Below are 19,441 nucleotides of genomic sequence, written 5' to 3' on the forward strand. Positions count from 1 at the left end.
TTTTCGCTCGCAACAGCAGCAGCGCACGGTCAATTATCAAAAATATTGTAAAATCTACATTGCCGTAATTTCTCATGCATTCAATTTGTTGTTGCACGAAAAATTTTAGAAAGTAAACAATTAATTCATATTTTCTGACGCCGCAATTTATTTTCAGTTGTATTATATATATATATATATATATATATATATATATATATATATATATATATATAAGTGCCTTTTATTTTACTTAAATTTATTTCGTTTACGTTAGTCTTTCGTCACACAGATTTCGCGAAAATGCATCTAAGGATTTGCTGTAGAATTTGCTCGCCGCTAAAGAAATTCGCTCCTTACATTATTCATTAAGCGTAGGAAAGAGGAGCGGCAAGAGAGATGGAGAAACTGGATCGTTTTTCAATAATTTCTACCGCTCGTAAAACGATCGAGTCGCCGATGACTATCGCGCGTATGTACCGGAGACCTACAAACAGGTTACGTTCTCCCCGGGGAACGGAACGTCATGGGATTCGGCGTGTCCGGAAAGTTAAGCCAAAATAAACGAGAGACAGACAGAAATAAGATTAAGTTCGAGGATATTGTGGGATGTTCATAGCGGATTTTGAACAAGCAAGAGCAACAGGACGGTGTGTGTTCGCAACCGGATAGGATTTACGGTACAAACGGAACGAGCTCCCGTGATAAGAGGATATGGAGTCAGGGAGGAGGGAAAGAGTATAATATAGTAGGAAGAAAAATCACTCGGTGCACGACAGCACTCGTGTTTCGACTTTTCCGAAAGAGTGAAGTTTAGTTCTGACAGCCACGCTGTCAAGAATTCAACGTTGGTTGAAGTTTGTCGGAGATTTTAATTGAAGCGGATCCGACAGCTGTAACCACGTGTATCCCGTCGAAGGATGATATTTCGCCATTTCGACGCTTTAACCGGTAAATACTAGTCCATCACTCGATACAGTTCATTAACTATTTGTGGATGTCGCGATAACCGATTGTAGCAATTCTTCGATAGAGCAGACATCTTTCATAATTATTTTGTCACCTATTAATATTACTTACAATCGCGCGCGCGAAAACATTATTGACAAATGTGTCAATAACCGGCACTGGATATGCATTTTCCAGTTTCCTCTGACATTTGCTCAATGCAAATAATTTACAATAGATAAGAAGATGACAATTCCAGTATCAATGAAGAGCGTGTATTAATATAGGTGCCAGTAGAAAAAAAAGAAAAAAAAAACAATTTTCCATCCGCGTATCAATTATACCACTTTGCACAATATCGGAAATTTACTGTAGTCTAAACATGTATAAAATCAATCTTATATCTAACTATATTAAGAAAGATGTTTTATATATTTTCTTGTAGAAAATTAAAAAAAAAAAAAATGTTTTAATATTTTTTGTATATTTCTTCTATCATATATTTCATTCTACTTTGTTAGGGGTTGAAATATATAATTATCAATATACGTACATAGATTTATCGATAGCTGGATTTGTAGTTTTTTTTTTTTCGCAGGCTCGTCGAAAATGGATTTTCGCACAGAATTCTTTGCAATGGTCACGTTATAGAATTACAACGAGAAATGGAGAGAGAAAGAGAAAGTGTCGACGTAAACGTCAGATCGGATATATTTCTTTCGTAGAAGTGCAACGTGCGCGCGCAAGTAGTATCGAAAAAGGCGGATCGGAATAAATGAAAGAATTGTAGAATGGATTGCGGGAACAAGGTTAAGTTCTAGGATATCGGAATTCATGGGGCAAAATAGCGAACGGCACATAGGATATATATATATACGGTAGCGGAATAAAATTTATGACGCTGCCCGAATATTTGAGTGCGAATGCAAGAGACAGTGATGTAAGAGAACTCACGTTTATAGTGCACTCTCCGACGCAGAAGAAGCTAAAGGATCTTTTAGTGTAGTTTCGGACAACTACAATCTCGGTTATTTTACCCTTCGTTTTTCTCATCCTGTTTCGATTTGTCATTTTCTCTTCCTTTCTCTTCAAATTATTTAAGTTATTCCCAAGCATCCTCGAATGTGCGCGCATGACTTTGCTTCATTGTTTTAAATATATTACTACTTGATATTCTTCGAGCGAGAGAGAGAGTCTCTTTTATACGATTCTCATGTAAAATAAATACAATGCAACGACGTATCATATTTATCTTTTATCTTTCTTTATTTTTCGATTTTTATCATGTCAATGTTTACCACCGTTCACTACTTTGTATCCTTTACATTCTCCGTTTTTGTATTATTCTTGTTCTGATGGGGCTTGTTTCAGAATAATAAACAGATCTATTTTTCTCCCTCTCTCGACTTTTCTTTTTTTTCTCTCTCTCTTCTCTCTCTCTCTCTCTTTTTTGCCTTCCTTTTTTGCCTCCTCATTTCTCCTTTCGGCACTAGGTCTCCCCTGAGATTTGCAAGCTCGTTGGTTATGCTACTGTCAAAAAGTAAGGTGTATCCTTTCATTGCGATGATGGAATTCAAAGTCGAACTTGAGATGAGCGGATTATGGTTAGGCGAAGTCATTGTTGAAAGCAACAGCAACGTCAACGCGAGAATCCGATCACGCCGCGTATCGAAACGTCAATCGTAATTGTCGCAACAACGGTCGGAATCGATATCGCGCGTGTACCGGGTGATAAAGCCGCGACAGCGAGGATCGATTTGGTATTAAAATTTCACGCCGACGAGCGATAATCGAATGGATTACGGATTACAGAAATCGTCGAATGGATTCTCCTCGTTAAAAAAAGGAGAAATGCATTGGCGAGAGAGCTAAGAATCACCGGATAACGAATATCGGACAAAATTAAGAAGAAAGTAATTTATCGTACCTAAAAGATCACGCCATTCAAAATTTGAAGATCAGAAAATTTATATATTAAGAGACATGATACTCGAAAAGATTAACATAGATCAATGAGAATGTATATTATCAAAATAATCAATCCTTGAATGTAAATTTCAAATTGAATATAAGGAAAACAATATATTTTGTATTATAAAAAAAAAAAAAAAAAAAGATTATATATCATCGAAAATAAAGATTAAAGAGATTGATCTTACAAGCTGTGACTATTCAAATTTTAGATGTCACAAATAATGAAGATTCTAAAATTATTGATCCACCGAATTGCCGCGAAACTTGGCTGTGGAATTTTGCATTAAATGAATAAAAAAAGGAAAAAAAGAAGGGCATAAAACTAGGAAAGAAAGCTTCGAAATGGAGAACAAGGTTAAGCAATGGGATAATCGAAATGTCCGGTGAGGCGGAAAAGAGATTCGTACGAAATACGATGGCAATTGTACAAATACAATAGAACAAAGTCCCTCTCGGAAAAATCAAAGATGAGAAAAATACAGTTTCTTGGCGCATACATCGTATTGCGATGGTTTAATAGCCGCGCGGCCGTTAAACGGCGGCCAAGCAAATAGAATGAAAATCGTTTCTATAGGAGAGATGTATGAGGGAATCGATCTCGTCTATAGTTAAATTAAAAGCGAAAAGGACGACACGTCGTTGTTGACGTTCCACCAAATGCACGCAAAAACGAAGCAAGGGAAATGTGAGCTTTTAGAAAAAAAAAGCGTATTAAAAAGTTCGGTCAGTAGATAGATGACGAGTTTTTATAATATCGGGCTGTGGCGTTATAATAGATCGTCGTTAGTGTGTGACATCTATTTCATACATCATATCCTTTCCTTGGCAAAAAATTAATTTACGAATAAAAAGGCTATATTATTAATAATATTAATTTTATTAATAATATTATATATATATATATATATATTATTAATAAAATTTATTTCTTTATATCTTAGAATCGTCGACTATTCCAATTCAACAAAATTTATTAAATATATCTATCTCTCATAATCTTTATTTATAATTTTCACAATTAGATAACAATTAGCTTACATACTTTTAATCCATCATGTTATAAATCGAGCTTCTTGATTCAGATATGATTAAATAAACAAAGTAAACGCGCCGTTGTAAATGTCCGAAACGATGATGAAATTGAAAGCGTCATCCATCCTACTTGACGCACGAAGAGATATAGTTGCCGAATGTAATCTATACAACACTGCGGTCGCGATATCGGAATTCGGGATATATACGTATATAAGATGGGCGAGCCAAAGTAACCGCGGGAGTGCTTCGGAATGGGTTGCGGGAACAAGGTTGAGTTCTAGGATATCGGAATATATGGGCGCGTAACACAAGGGGGGAGGGGGAGGTAGGTAGATAGGTAACGCGGGTTAAATTTATGGCATCGAAGGAAGGAGAGGTCCCTAAAGAAGAGGCAAAGGGAGAAAAAGAAAAGGGCAGGTAGAAAGGAGAAAAGACTATAGTCGAGGACATGGGATAAAATTGTTCGGTCTTTACATAAAACACTAGATCACCCGTCGAAGGCGAGAAACGAAATATCTCGTTTCGTCGGCGCAACAACATAATTCTGCCGATTTCATCCGCGTCGATAGGAATGTCGAGAGAAAGAAAAAAAAAAAAAAAGAAGAGGAACCAGGGACGAAAAAAAATGGAGAGAGAGAGAGCCGAGTTGTATCCGACGGAAATCCTCTGTTGTAGCGAGATCGAATTCCTGGCCACTCCCGTCTCGCGTGGAATAATAGAACGCTCGGGGGCGAATAATATCGTATTTAAGAAAGCGGTTTTGCTTCTCTCATCCTCGACGGCAACGGCGGTGGCGAGCCGTGGAATAAGGATTTTATCGTGAATCGTAACGATCGTCCTTACGACGCGATTCGCCACGTTCTCGAGGGCAAAACAGCGGCTCGCGTATTGGCTCGAGTTCAAGTCGAAACGAGACGACGATGCCCTCGCGAAAAATGCGTATCCGGAAAGCTTCGGTAATATGTTACCGAATCGCTATCAACCCCAACGATTCGACCTACTGCTTTTTCTTATCTGAAAATTTTACGTATTAAAATCGGAAACGATAACTTACCTTTTACATCGCGATGTAATCTGATTCATCTTATCTAAACGTTTTGCGCAATCAGATTTAAAAGAAGAGAACGCTGCTTTTATATTATAGCGTGTAGTCTGATGAGCGGAGAGCGCAAAATAAAGATTTTATATTGAGTCGCGACACAACTTTGAGAAGATAGAAATTTTGATTTTTAAAGAAGAGTTGATATTTTCGATCGTACTCGGAGATTTCTCAGATATTTCGATTCCATGTTATTTCTCGTCATAAGTCAGTTGCATTATAACTTATATTACTAAAAATAACCATAATTATTTTCCTAATGATCATTAAAATTAATTACATTTTTATACAATAATTCTCGACACTTAATGACCCTTGTTAATTTATCGGTTCTCTGTTATATAATTGATCGAATGCCATGTGATGGAAGGTGATTACGATGCGTATTATTAGTTAATTTAATTGGCCACTCTCTCTCTCTCTCTCTCCCTCTCTCTCTCTCTCTCGTAGCATTAGTAACATCAAGTGTAGCAGGCAAATGAGAAGCTAATATAGACGACTATGTACCACGCGGTACATATTGGCCGCATTCAAATCGAAACTCAAACAATGCTGCGGACGTGTTTCCGGGATCGTCAATGGACGCTAAGGAATCTGTGCTAAACGTTTTGCCGCGTGTACCGAAATTACTTTGAACTTTGGCGACTGTCTCCGCCGACGTTTGCTGTACATATACAATCATACGACGTTACAGCGAAGCAACGGCAAACAATGTTATATCAATTTAATCAGACATCGATTTTGCGACTGCTATGAAATAGCAGTGTCGCAAATTTATATACGTATTAGTAGTTTTAATAATGATACATGTAAAAGTGATATTATCGAATTTATATTTGTCTCTCTAATTCGGCTTCGAAAAGTTAAAAGTATTTCAACTTTTATTTCTAATAAAAATCGTCCTCCCGATATTGAGAAGAAAATAGAGGGGGGGGGGGGAAAATTGAAGATGGTTTGAAAATTTACCTGGCGGGTTTCCTGCTGCTGTTCGCCTCGTCTCTGTTGATGGCTCTGAAATCAAATCAAATACAATTGTAATAATTAGTGGCTGAATAATTATATTGCGGGGGATATATACTATGTAATATATATTTAATCAAATAATATTAGTCGAACGATAAAAGAGATGTATACTAATCATGTTCTGCGAGCTACATAATTTTTTAATTTAATAAATTTTATAATTGCGTCGGTGACGACGGTATCGCTCCTGCGGCGAATTAATTTAATGAATTTCTGTTCGTCGCCGATCAATTCCTTCGAAATTTTCCATAAGGGCCATAATTCTGTAAAAAAGTTATGGCAACGCGACTCTTACTGAAAGTGGCTTTAACTAGTTAAAGTCCATCCCTTGTCGACGGCAAATATCTTTAACCGCGTCCTCGACAATGCTAGGGTCACGTTGGGATACCGATATATCGATATTATAGAGAAGTGCAAAAGCGATTGTAACACAATAGAGAGAGAGAGAGAGAGAGAGAGAGAGAATTTCCCTTTATTACCAACTCTGAAATTATCTATATTACTAACACTATCGCAAACTAAACCGCTTCTTCGCTTGTGTATATAATTGGATCTTCTACCAACATTATTTAAAGAATAATTCTCTCGTGCTTAAAACTTATAAATATAACTTATATATATTATTTTTCAAAATTATATATACATTTTTCATATGAATTATGTTATAAAAAAATTCTTTTATATATATATATATATATATAAGTAAATTATTATAAATAAGTTATTTGTCAAGATAAGTATATATTTCTTTCAATAATAAAGAATATAAATTTGCAATAGCTGGATCGATCCGTTCTCAGTGCGCCATGGTAACAAATCAGAACCTTGCTCTAGGGTTAAATCTATCTATCTCGCGAAATCTGAATGCGGAGAAATCGATCGTTGCGGTTTCGTTCGCCCGCCCCAAAGCAAATTCTCGACGCACACTGTCGGAAGCGAACGTGTTCCGTCGTTAAAAATGTAAACTCCACGATCTTATAAGCGCGGGCCATAGTCCATTTGCCTCATAAAGGCGAAACTAATGGTCGGCGCGGAGTTATGTATCCCATATTGGCTCGTATTCAAGTCGAAATTCAAACCGTGCCGTGAAACGCGCGACATGATCGCCGGCAGGTCCGCTTGAAGCACGAGAAGTCAGCTTGTCGAATTATTAAGCCTTTCGTTATCGGATAGAAATTATGCAAAATGTCCATGATTTTAGGTAATGTCATGTGTTTTAAAAGATTAATGCGTTTTTCTCCAGTATTATAAAGTTTCTCATTATAAGATGGGCGCATTCTACATTTTGCATCGATTATCTATGAATTTCTTGGAAGATTAAAAAAGTTCATTTTTCATCAAAATTTTAAATTTCTCGATTGCTAAAATCTTCATCGTGTAAGTCACAACTTTTGATCCATTTTATTATCAATAATTTTATTATGCAATCAATTTGTAATTACCTATATACGTATGTATATATATATATATATATATATATATAAAGAATAGATGAGTTAAAAAGCAAAAGAGCAATAATAAAACGCGATACATTAAGTAATATAGGCAACTCTTCTTCTGAAATAAAATACAAATGCAATACAATTATCTAACAAACTGATAAGTTTTAACATTCTACTTATATTCTTATTCTTACATAACTTTTTTCCGCAGTAACCGCAATAAAATGGTTGAAATAACGAATCGGCGACGATGAATCACAAATGCGGAAATAGCGCGCATTCCAACGAATCGTTACATTCTCGAATTGGCATTGAAACGACGTCGTGAAACAGGTACGTGAGATCATCATAGGATAGGAATCGGGATATTATCGTCATCGGCAGGAAGCCGGAACATTCGAAAAGAATTTTATTTTCTTATGCATTTTTATATCTATGAAGAATTTGTCGCGCTAGAATATAGTATCAAATCATCGTAACGTCAAAGTCATCCGTTTTTGTAACGGCAACTTATTGACGGCTAAAGATTTGATATGATGAAGATTGCAAATAAATTACGTAAAGAAACATTACAAGTTCCATCATTGAAAGGTTTCTTTTTTCTTCGCAGAAATCTATATATGTATTTACTCTAGTCCTAAAGATTTACATAGGTTCGAAAAAAAAAAAAATCTAGTCATTAAAAAGATGCGAAAACTCACTTTTTGAAGGTCTAACTTGACACGAGTTACTATTTATTACCAAAATTGTTATGTTTTGTTAAAGCTCTGGATTTTAATATTCAAAATATGATGTGACTTACTAAACGTATTTTCTTAATTTTTTCTAAAAAAAATTTCAGTAATATTTCAATCTCAATATTTAATAATTACGAATCCATCGTCGTAGAATGTTAATTATGATAATTGAAAGGGAGAGAGGGAAAAGTAGTTATTAATTCTTACCGGAGAAAATACTCGCGACTGGATTAGAATTTCCATTCCTCGGATCTCGGATAGAGAAAAATGAATCTGTAATTTCTACAATCTGTGATCACAATTTTTTTACTTATCCTAGAAGGAATGTCTCGCGTATAAATAGAAATTAAATTACGAATTAATACAAAAAAAAAAAAAAGTGTTTCTTCGTATATACAAGTTATTGAAGATTCCAAAGTTGCTATTCTTTTATTTGAAAGAAACATATAATCGAGATTATATGAATACTTTATTTAATCATTTGGATTAATCAATTGCTTTTAAAACAATATTCTCTGTTCCAATATTTTTTCATAGTATCAATACGGTTTTTTTAACTTTAACTTTTAAGCGTAACCTTAACTTCTCTTTCTCTTCACGCCACGATCCTCAGCGAAAACTTCACTATTTATAAACGCATTTAGAGTTTTAGAATTTTTTTAGAAAGCAAACAGAAGTCAAAGACGGTCGAGAAAGCAATTCTGGTCGTAAAACACCGACGTCGACGATGGTGCAAATTATTGGTCGCGCGATTCCAACAATTTAGCGTTTCATCGTTATACAACGGTGTACGGCGCTATTCAAGTCTCGCCCCTGTCTTCGCTTCCCGCTTCGCCGCAGCGTAAAACAAATCCTTTCATCCCGAACGACGCGCGTTTCGTCTCCTCGAAACCGTAGCCCGCATTCATCCCGCAGGATGCGTTCGGGACGAAGAGTGTTGAGAGAACACGACGCAATTCTACGTTGACGGAGAACACTTTGTCGGTTATAGCGGGATGGAGCAGGGACCGAGGCACATTGCGCGACGCAGCACGTCTGCATTCTGCTCCCTCTCATCCCCCTTTCACCGTCTCCCGATCTGTTATCGTCCCCGATGCCGCCGGCAGTGGCTGCAGACGGCGCATAAGCCACTCGTCATTATTTCATCGAAGTCGGTGGCTGGTTCAACAGGTACGTTATTTCTGGCGCAATATTCGCGTCGCGATCCCGATTCCATGAAAGTCGTCGGACTCCGAGAAAAGAAAGCGGGACAACGAGAGGAGATCACGGATGCGCGGGAGAATGATGGTATATGCAGGATGATTGTATACAGGAATGTCGCAAAAGTGGAACGTAGATTGTTCCGTGATCAAATTGAATGTAAGCGCATCGTATGAATTTCTCTCTACATACATTTCAATATTAAATATTTTCATAAATAACGCGCGAGTGTGCAGCGTATTAAATTTCTATATAAAAAATTATAAATTAGATTTAAATATGTAATTGCCAGTACGAAAAAATTATACTGACAAAATTCATTGCTGTTTAATCATTTGTAATGTAAAATTTATCGCCCTTTTTATTTTTACTCCTAGCATTTTTTTTTTTTTTTTTTTTTTTTTTTTTTTTTTTTTTTTTTTTTTTTTTAATATAAGCGATCCGTATATTCGTGCATACCATCGTTCCACATCTTTCAACGATGCATGTGATGCCGAGACGAGAGAATGTCGAACACGGAGAGATCGACGAAACTGGCCTCGAGCCAGAGCATTACTTTCAGGAAGGGTTAGAAGAAAAAGAGTCAGGGGAGACGATACATACGCGAGAGTGAGAAAATGGAAAGTGAAAGAGAGAAAGAGAGAGAGCGAGAGAGAAACAAGGACCGTGGGGCCGGTAACCCGAATGAATATTTAATTTCTGCATATCTCATCCCCCCCACCCCCCTCCCCGAGGTAAAGTTCAGAGCGACGGGATGGCCGGCTCGCTCCCAGGAGGATAGAAGGAAGAGCCCCGTGTCCCTCGTACTTTCTAGCAGTCCCCGTGATATAGGGTAGACACTCCCGAGGATCTCTCTCGCCACCGCTACCACCGCCGCTATTACCCTATCCCGCACAACCCCCAATCCTTTCCCACTCTATCCGGAGAGTTCGCTCTACCGGCTGCTTTCCGCCGCGGTCGCTCGTGGCCGAAGGGCCAATTACGACCTTCCTTACGAGAAGGCGGAGACGAGGGTGGATGGAAAAAGACGAGAGCGGGATGGAAAAAAAAAGCAGGAGAGAAAGAAAAAGAAACGACGACGAGACGGAGAGTGAAAGAGGGAGGGAAAAGACGAGAGTGCAGCGTAGTGCCTGAAGAGCGTAGAAGCAGGGGATGGTCGAGAGAACGAAAGGTCGTGAAGAGCCGGGGATGGTCCGGAGGGTTCTAGACGAAAGTATTTCCACGGAGATCTGGATCTTAGACTCGATGGACCGCAGACCATTCAAGAGAGGCGGAATATGGACGCGCCGTCGACGAACTGGAGTTGGAAGAGGATGCAGAGCCAAGGGAATGGAACGGGGGTGCGATCGAAAGTTTCAGTGGAAAGATAAAGGCGCGAGCGAGATCGATTAGTGCGCCTTGGGTAACGAAAGAGTAATTTATAGTGAGCAAAGGCGACGGGCTCGAAAGGAAAGCAGAATGGAATAATAAATTATAACGAGAGAGAAGGAGAAAGAAGACCATAGTCAAAAAGAGAATGAAGAATTGACGAAGAAGAAGGAAAAAGGACGGTTAAGTTGGTCGAAGAAATATTTAATTCTGCATTCTATCGTTTGCAGGTCGACGACGCGCGAAACGTTTCATGTATATATATATATATATACACACACATATATATAAAATCCGGAGATAATAATGCACTTTAAATGAGACTCTCGCTCGATGGAGGCTAGATAAAGGAACGGAGAGAGAAGAAGAAAAGAGCTTTAGGGAGCATCAAAGCCGGACGAGATTGGACGCTAAAAATGTACATAGCAATTGGACAAAAGAAAAAGTGAAGGCGACGGAGGCTGGTAAGAAAGGGCGGCGGCAAAAAGGGACGCCGTCGTCGTGGCGGGCGTCGAAGGAAATCCCTGAAAAACACAAATAACAATCAACGAAGGAGATCGACAAAAGGGGGCAAAAAACGACATGTGTGGAAAAAATGTCGTGACAAGTAATTCGGGGTGTCGAATGGGGAAGTCGAAAGATAATCCCAGAGTAGTTGCTGAAACCATAAGATTCTGTCTGGGGAATTTTTTGTTGTCGTGTCAAATGTAGGATGATAAAGAGATAATCTGTGAATCTATCGTCTCTCGTAATATTTCTTCTTATAATCTGCACGCTACGTATGTTAGATATGTCAGTTAATAAATTATTAAATTGTAAAAAAGTAAGAGCAGTTACTTAGATTTTCAACAGAATTCCTATATATATTTCGTTTATATCCCGTTGTCAATCTTAAAAAAAGCTTATAAATTTAGCTTATCCTAAATTTACTTTCGATCCAGTTTAAAAAAATTCAAAATTAAATATTCGTATGTGTATCAAGTTGTAAGAGTCAGATTATATGATAACGATGATTAGAGAATCATCGTTAGATTTAATCTTAAGATAAACTCAATGGATGTCTCTATTTCTCTATCTAATAAATGGAAAAAGTCTTGAACGTTGAGAAAAGGGCTAGTCATGTCATCGCGACGTAACGAGAAAAATACGACGATATCGTAACTCCTCATCTCAATCACGCGAAAATCCTAGAGTGGTTACGAGCCCGATATTCGGGACACACAGTGACCATTGGTCGACACCAATCCGAGAGACACGAGGTAGAATGCAGATATAAAAAAAGTAAATAAAGAAAAAGAGAGTAAATGAAAATGAGGAAGCTACTTACTGGGGACGGGTGAAAGGAGCATTGCCGGCGAGGGTGGAGAAGAAAGACAACAATGAAGACGAGGGTCGGGTAAAAAGAAGAGAAGAATATTTACGGAGATGGGCGAGAGAAGTGGTGGAAAGGAAGGGGGATGGAGTGACGTGAGGGGACGATGACGAATGAAAGAGGGGAAAAAAAGAAGAAGAGGAAGAAGCCGAGGCTGGTAATTTGGATCGAGTCGATCATGAAACCCCGGGTACTAGCGGTGGCCGACCCGCTCCTGTGCCCCTTTCGCTAAAATCTGGATCTTATTCCATTTAAGCAAACCTTAAAAGCCGGATAGCTCGTTATAGGATAAAGGACCGTGCACATAATATCCGACCTAATTCGAAAGTATGTCGCCAACGTATCCCATTGTCAGAATAAAAGCAAGATTACGCGTATGAACGTGTGGATAGACGAACACATAAGCCATCTCGGATATAGTATATATAAGATGGAGGGACTTTGAAAGTCTTATTAAAACAAATATTATCGCTCGGACGTGTATTTCTACATCCTTCGAATTTATCATCTTACGAAGTTAAGGTTGTGTTATTTTTGGAAAATTATTAATAAATTTTTAATAAATTGTTCATTACATTAATCAAGACACAAATTGCAAAACTAACTTGTTGTGACGTTTGAATATTTTATTATTATAATAACCATGTTTTAGAGGATCATGCAGTAATATAGTATCTTTCAATAATACAGTAATATATTGTCTTTTTCCGATTTATGAATGTTGGCCGATATAATATATAACTTTTTGGATCTTAAAATAAAATACATTTCCGCAAGAGTTAAAAGCCTTTTAATTGCTTCAGTATAAAAGTACGAAGTGGTTTTTGTATAATACGCTGAAACAAGATTAGTTCGCTATCTAATTTTGCGGACGATTATACGGATAGACTGCGGCGAGGCGAAGCCAAAAGCCGCGGAATTAAAATTAGAATTCCAGCGGATGGGATACGCGGCAAAAAGTCGGTGGTTGGAGGAGGGTTAAAGAGGGGGACGAAATGAGAGACTTCGCGACAGAGAGACAGAAGGAGAGAGATAGGAAAGCGTAGGAAGGCTAGGCGAAAATACGAAGAGAAGCGAGGATGGCAAAAAAGAAACGATGAGAACGGAGATTGGTAATTCGGATCTAGCCGACTGCGATCCGGGAACCAGTAGTGTGTCCATCTGGCTGTCTTAAATCTCGATCTTCCGCAATCTAAGTAGCCTCTAAAGCCAGATGGAGTGCCGATACGATAAGAAATACGATAAAGAAATGGAGAATCCGTAAAGGGGAGTTTGGAAAGGATCGCGGAAAAACAAAACTAGGTAAATACTGCTGGAATTTAACCCGAATGCGATCAATACTGTGACGCAATTGTGCGGACAATTGGCTGTGTAAAAAGGAGAGATACGAAGAAAGAGACTCGTAGGAATTAAAATTGCAACTGCCACGCAGGTGAAACGCTTACCGGAAAGAAAATGTCTAAGAACGTCCCAAAAGAATAAGGATCGCATCGACCTGCGAGAAAATCGCGAGAGGAGAGAGGGAAAAAAAAAAGGAGAGTTCGACGAAGAGCTAGCCACACGTGTGATATACGAGCCTTAGATCCGCACACAAACGTACATAGACGCATAAAACAAACGTCTCCGAATGCGATGTGGCGCGCGAGAGGTAAAACCGCCAGAATTAAAATTACAATCTCTGCGCGGAGATACGGCGCGAGATAGCAAAAAGTAAGCGTCGGTCGGGGATAAAAATCTCTCAGTCGTTCTCAGAGAACAGCGAGACGAGGAAGAATAGAACAAATTAGGAATGCGATAAAAGAAACGATGAAGGACTAAAGGAAGAGAGAGAGAGAGAGAGAGAGAGAGAAAGAGAGAGAGAGAGAGAAAGAGAGAGGAGGATAACTGACAATTCATGCGGCGAGAAAGACCACTGTTTTCTCTTCTCACATTAGGATAGGGCATCGGCAATGTCCGTTTACGCCCCTGATCGTTCTTTACCTCAGCGTTTCTCAAATCGACTTACGCGAGGAGAATTTGAGAATATGATTTGAAAACAAGCTACTGGTTTCGTAAAATAATTTCTTCAATGAAATAAATGAAATAAATTTTATTGGATTTGTTTTTTCTATGGAATAATAAACAATTCATTATTTATTATTCTTTTCATTTTATCTCTCGTATAAATTTCAAAATTAAATTTTATTGGAATTATTTTAACAAATATACTTGTTGTTAATAGGTCATTTTTTAAATATATTCTAATTAAATTTTCCGTTTTGTTAAATTTTATTTAATTAATTAATTTAATCATAAATTGCGCGCGTGTAAATATGGAAGTTTATAGATTTTATTCAAGTGCGTCGAGAAAAAAAAAAACAGATACCTTATAAAAAAGTTTGAGAAACACGGTTTTAATCCTTTTTTTTTTTATGCGATATGCCAGCAGCGTTTCACCGATTGCGACGACGTTGTATTTGCGGGGGTTGCCAAGGAGGGAAGACCCATCCCGCGAAAAAGTCCGGAAATTGGAATCTTAAATCGATCTAAATCCTCTTTATCGTCGAAAGACTCTCCGAAGAGTTCTCCTTTAGAATCGGCGCATATCGTCGCATACCGGTCGACGTGTAAAAGTAACGATTGACTTTTCCCCATTATGAGACGGTCGCTCTTGCATTTGTGCGACGCACGATCCCTCGAGATTCGATCTTGCACCTGGCCAATCGTGCTAGACCGAAGGGGCGTCATGGTCCAATTTCATGTTCCCCATTCCCATCTTCGATTATGTATCGCAAATTGGTTTCGCCTAATTGGATTAGCAAGATTAGAACGATCGTATTTTCGTAAATGGTGCAGAAATATGTAAGAGTTCAAAATCCTTCCTTCAATATCCTTCATCAAGATACTAAAGATTTGCGCTTTATATCGTAATTCTTATTATAAATTCCTTCGATATATTTGTTATTTCCGGAGTTAATTCCGGCAAGTTTTCTTCGTATATTTGAAAAATGCGGCTGTTTGTTAATTACGAGGAAAACCGTAGCGAAATGTGGCGCGACGCATTATTTAGTACGACTTAATAAATCCGCTTCCTTCTCTCCCCATCTGTCCCAACGGGCCGACCGTGAATTCTATCGGGTTTTACGACGTCGAATATGTATATGTGGGGTGATATGCCAACAGCGAGAATGACTTGCTCTATAATGCACAGTTCAGTAAATACGAAGTCGAAATTCGACGACTGTATTTAACGTGAAAAAGAAATCGAGATAAAGATAGATAGATAGAGAATCTGCGATAGATTCGTTGTAGAGGATTCACCGATAGTTGTAGAGGATTTACAGATAGTCGATTACATGCCTCGTTTGCGAATTGTGTGCTTTGAATACCGAGACTTGGAAACATATATAACGGCATCGGTAACGACGACGAGTGAGAGCCAAAGCGCAAGATTTTTGCAAATCACGCAAAAGCAGACAATGGGAGGCAAAGATTGTGAGTTCGAGCTCTGAGAACGATTCTGTGTATGTATAATTTTGCATATATATATAGATTAAAACTACTATGGGGCAAATATTAACCGAACACGAACATGGTCATTATCTCGTCACAGTTTATAACTGCAGAGGAGAACGGGATATGTAAACATTTATGCAAATTCAAATAATTTAGGTATCATGTACGCATGATAAAAAATTTGTATGTCGGAAATCAGTCTTGTATAGTTGAAAAGCGCGAGAAAATTGCATACTATATGATAAAAACAACGGAAGTTGTATACTTTTATTCTATACATAATTTAAACATATAACATTCAAATATTTTTTTGTTTGCAGTTTCAACTTTTGACATCTCTTTCTCTCTCTCTCTCTCTCTCTCTCTTCTAATTAATATTCGCCATTTAATATCAGCGCCGATGAAATGCTCAACTTATGCGGCGTACAAATATTTGCGAGCGCAATCTGTGAACCGCCGGCGACTGAATTTGCAACGCAACTACTCGAAATTAAATACAGTCCCTCTCTTATTTCGAGAATCCGCACGCTCGCCACAACTGACGCGAGAGACGAGAAAGACAACGCCCAGTAGAGAGATTTATACAAGTTGCATTCTAGATCGCATGACCTTGGAATAGAATTAAATTTGATGAGATAATTTTCCTCATTACCTCTTACATAGTGTAAACTTATATATATTAACCGATATCTTTCCAAAAATATTTTCTAGTCTCGATACTTAGTACGATTACACTCGTAATATTTAACGAGAAAAGAATGATGCAAAAATGTAAGATCACGAATAATAAAAATTAATTTAATTAGTGTGTATATACGTGTGATAATACTATACGTGGCATATATCTCAGAATTAAACTGTGAGAGATCGTTGATATATTTACATCGATATTTTTTATTCGGCTTTCCCGATACCGATGCCTAGTTTCAACAGCAGCAAAGTAAGCATTCGCCGCCAATTGGCGGCCAGGTGTTCTCGAATCCAAAATATTCGTACGTTTCCATCGACTAGACGGCTGGATCGCGCCGGTTTCGGCGTCGCATCCGCGCAGTAATCCTGTTTACAATAGCTGATTGCAATAAAATTTACATGCACCGACGCTGTGAATTTACATGCGGCGGCAGTTAAATTCATGCGCGTCGCGCGCGCTGCACGCAATTTACATACGCCATACGGGGGAGTCCCGAATTTTATGCCGCGCGCAGCGTTCACACGTGCTTCATTTCCCGCCCCTTCCCCCCATCACTCCTCTCCGGCCGCCGTTCAAACTGGCGGCGAGTGGGTGCGTCTCTCTAATTCCCACTTTTTTTTCTTTTTTACACGTATCCGAAAAAAGTTTCGGTATAGTTTGAACCAATTCGCGATATCGGGCGACGGCGAGAGAGAAACGCGCTCGTGTCGCGCGCGGGCCGCGATATCGCGATTTACCGTCCATTTATCTGCGCAAGAATCGCCGAGTGATAAATTTCAAGTATCGCGCTTTAAACGAGCGTACCGTTTTACCAACGCTGCTCGTCGTAGGGAAAAAAAGCGGCTCATTATCCGGATTCGCGTAATTTTAAGCGCGAAATTTTCATCGGTAGCACGGCCGACCCGATTATGGTCGACCCCCCATTACGTCTCGCACGTTTAAAAGAGAAAGAAAGAATTCTAGATGAATTATATTTTCGAGTAAATTCAAATTGAATGAACACTAAGATAAAGCTAAGAACGCAATGAAACTTTCTGCCCCACAATTTAGCAATTCTCTTCGAAATATGACAAAATTATATAAATGGATTAAATAATAATATTTCTTAACTATAATAGGTTGTTCTATTTTTCGATTAAACATATTATTTAAAATGTAGGGAAATAAATGAAAACTTTAACCCTTTGGTTTTTTCAAATTTAATCCTTTCGATTAAATCAAAATTTGACAATAATTGGTAATAATACTTTTGCGAGATCGTCGTTTCAAGAAAACATCCTTTTCTTCATTTGCTCTAATTAATTTTTAAGGAAATTATTTTCAACACATTCGCATTTAATATTTATCTTTGCAAAAACTTCCATTATCCGACGACAGACGGTTTTTAAGATATTCATTTCGAGAATCGTTCCCGAATTTCAACCAAAACGTGAAAGGTCCTGTGAATATATAATAATTCGATTCGTTATATATATATATATATATATATATATGACTAAATTATTTCATACTGTAATTTGAGAACAACATTCTCTAATTCGGCAAAATGAATTCTTAAGCAGATGGATAAACTCAATCGAATTACATGTATGTAACTAATTTTAATCATATATTAAGCGGATCGAATTATATTCACGAGTCCCTTCACGTTCGATCGAAATTCGCGACGACAGATTGCGAGGATCGTAATTTTCAGAGAACGCCACCTCGATAATCGAGATTATCCCCCTTTTAGTCGCCCACTATGTCGCGTAACGCTCTTCGTAAAACGTTCCGTCCGGGTAATCGGCGAGTTATCGAGAATCCCCGTTTATGCCCTCGCGAGAAGAACGCGCGTTAAATCGCACGCTGCTCTTCTCGGGGAGGGAGCGGGGGGAGGGGAGGGGGAGAGGGGGGGAAGAGGACAATATCCTAGTCGGTATGCCCACAATATTCATGCCGATATTATCGAACTAGATTTTATTATTTCAGCGGTAAAATTCATCCAGCTTCCATTTAGAAGTAAAGCTATATAATCATTAAAGATATATCCCGAGTACCTTTTTAGTTTCAAATATTATTTTAATAAAATAAATTTTGATAAAATTTTAATAAATTTTAATAAAATAATATTTGATTGAGTATAATATTCGGTATTATAATTTGACATAATATAAATTTAATATAGTACAACTATGGATGTTTTATACGTTCGGCAAAGAAATAGATGTTAACAGGAGAGATAATGGTGATGGACAGTCTACGTGTACGGTCATTCGATATTAAAATCCTCTGCGCGGTTAACAACCGCGTACATATCGTAATGTCTCAATCTAAACGGAAAGACGACACGATAAAAAATAGATTAGAACGTTAAAGTCTGCATAGAAACTGCAATCAGGATAAATTGGCACGTTTAGGTCGCGATCTAGAGTCTTATTCCACTTTTCCACTGTTACAACTGTTTTTCGTTGCGTGTGTTCGCATAACCTTGGTCTCCTTTAACCGCGATCGTACGTAATTAAGGTACAACTAAGGTAAGAAGTACGTCGGCTTTATCCTGCATTATTGAGGAACTTGACTTCACGTTCTAAATCTCGCGTGTCTTATCGAATCAGAATTAAAAATTTAAAAGCGCGTTATATGGAAAATTTAAGTGACATTTATTAAGAGTTGAGAGTAATAGTGAATTAAGTAAATGGAAATCCGCCAAAAAAAAAAGAAAAAAAAATGTAGAAAGAGTATGCCGATTAAATTTAAACAACATTGTAAATTCGCGCGCTGTTGCGTTTTCTCAACAATGTCACGTTTATCGAAAGTTTTTAAACGAAATTTAAAGCGCTGTTAGATAACATATCGCGTTTCTGGATTAAAAAGAGATCTCGAACACTGTCATATCAAAGGAGAGCCGACAGACGCGAGATGTCACGTACACGTTGCAAAAAGGCCGGAAAGACCTGATAAAGCATGTTTTAAGAAAAAGGAGTAAGCATCGGGGCTCGAATACGTATACTGTGCGCAAATTATCGCGGCACATTATTTAACAGATTAAAAATAGCTTGGGAAAAGCGAACAGAATATTGTGTACTCGACTTATTC

The 19,441-nt window shown here is 38.0% G+C and overlaps 1 protein-coding gene across 1 annotated transcript in view; it reads right to left on the bottom strand.

Moving 5' to 3' along the window:
- Positions 1–19,441, bottom strand: part of LOC138938314 (leucine-rich repeat and immunoglobulin-like domain containing-NOGO receptor-interacting protein 4) — a 191,785-nt gene that overhangs the window by 42,754 nt on the left and 129,590 nt on the right. Inside the window, exon 4 of the mRNA XM_070305200.1 lies at positions 6,002–6,046. Coding sequence (XP_070161301.1) covers positions 6,002–6,046 — 45 coding nt within the window. The remainder of the gene's footprint in view (positions 1–6,001; positions 6,047–19,441) is intronic.

This window comes from Polyergus mexicanus, unplaced genomic scaffold (assembly GCF_030449975.1).
Source record: "Polyergus mexicanus isolate NDT 795.1 unplaced genomic scaffold, iyPolMexi1.0 SCAF_12, whole genome shotgun sequence".
NCBI classification, from domain to species: domain Eukaryota; kingdom Metazoa; phylum Arthropoda; class Insecta; order Hymenoptera; family Formicidae; genus Polyergus; species Polyergus mexicanus.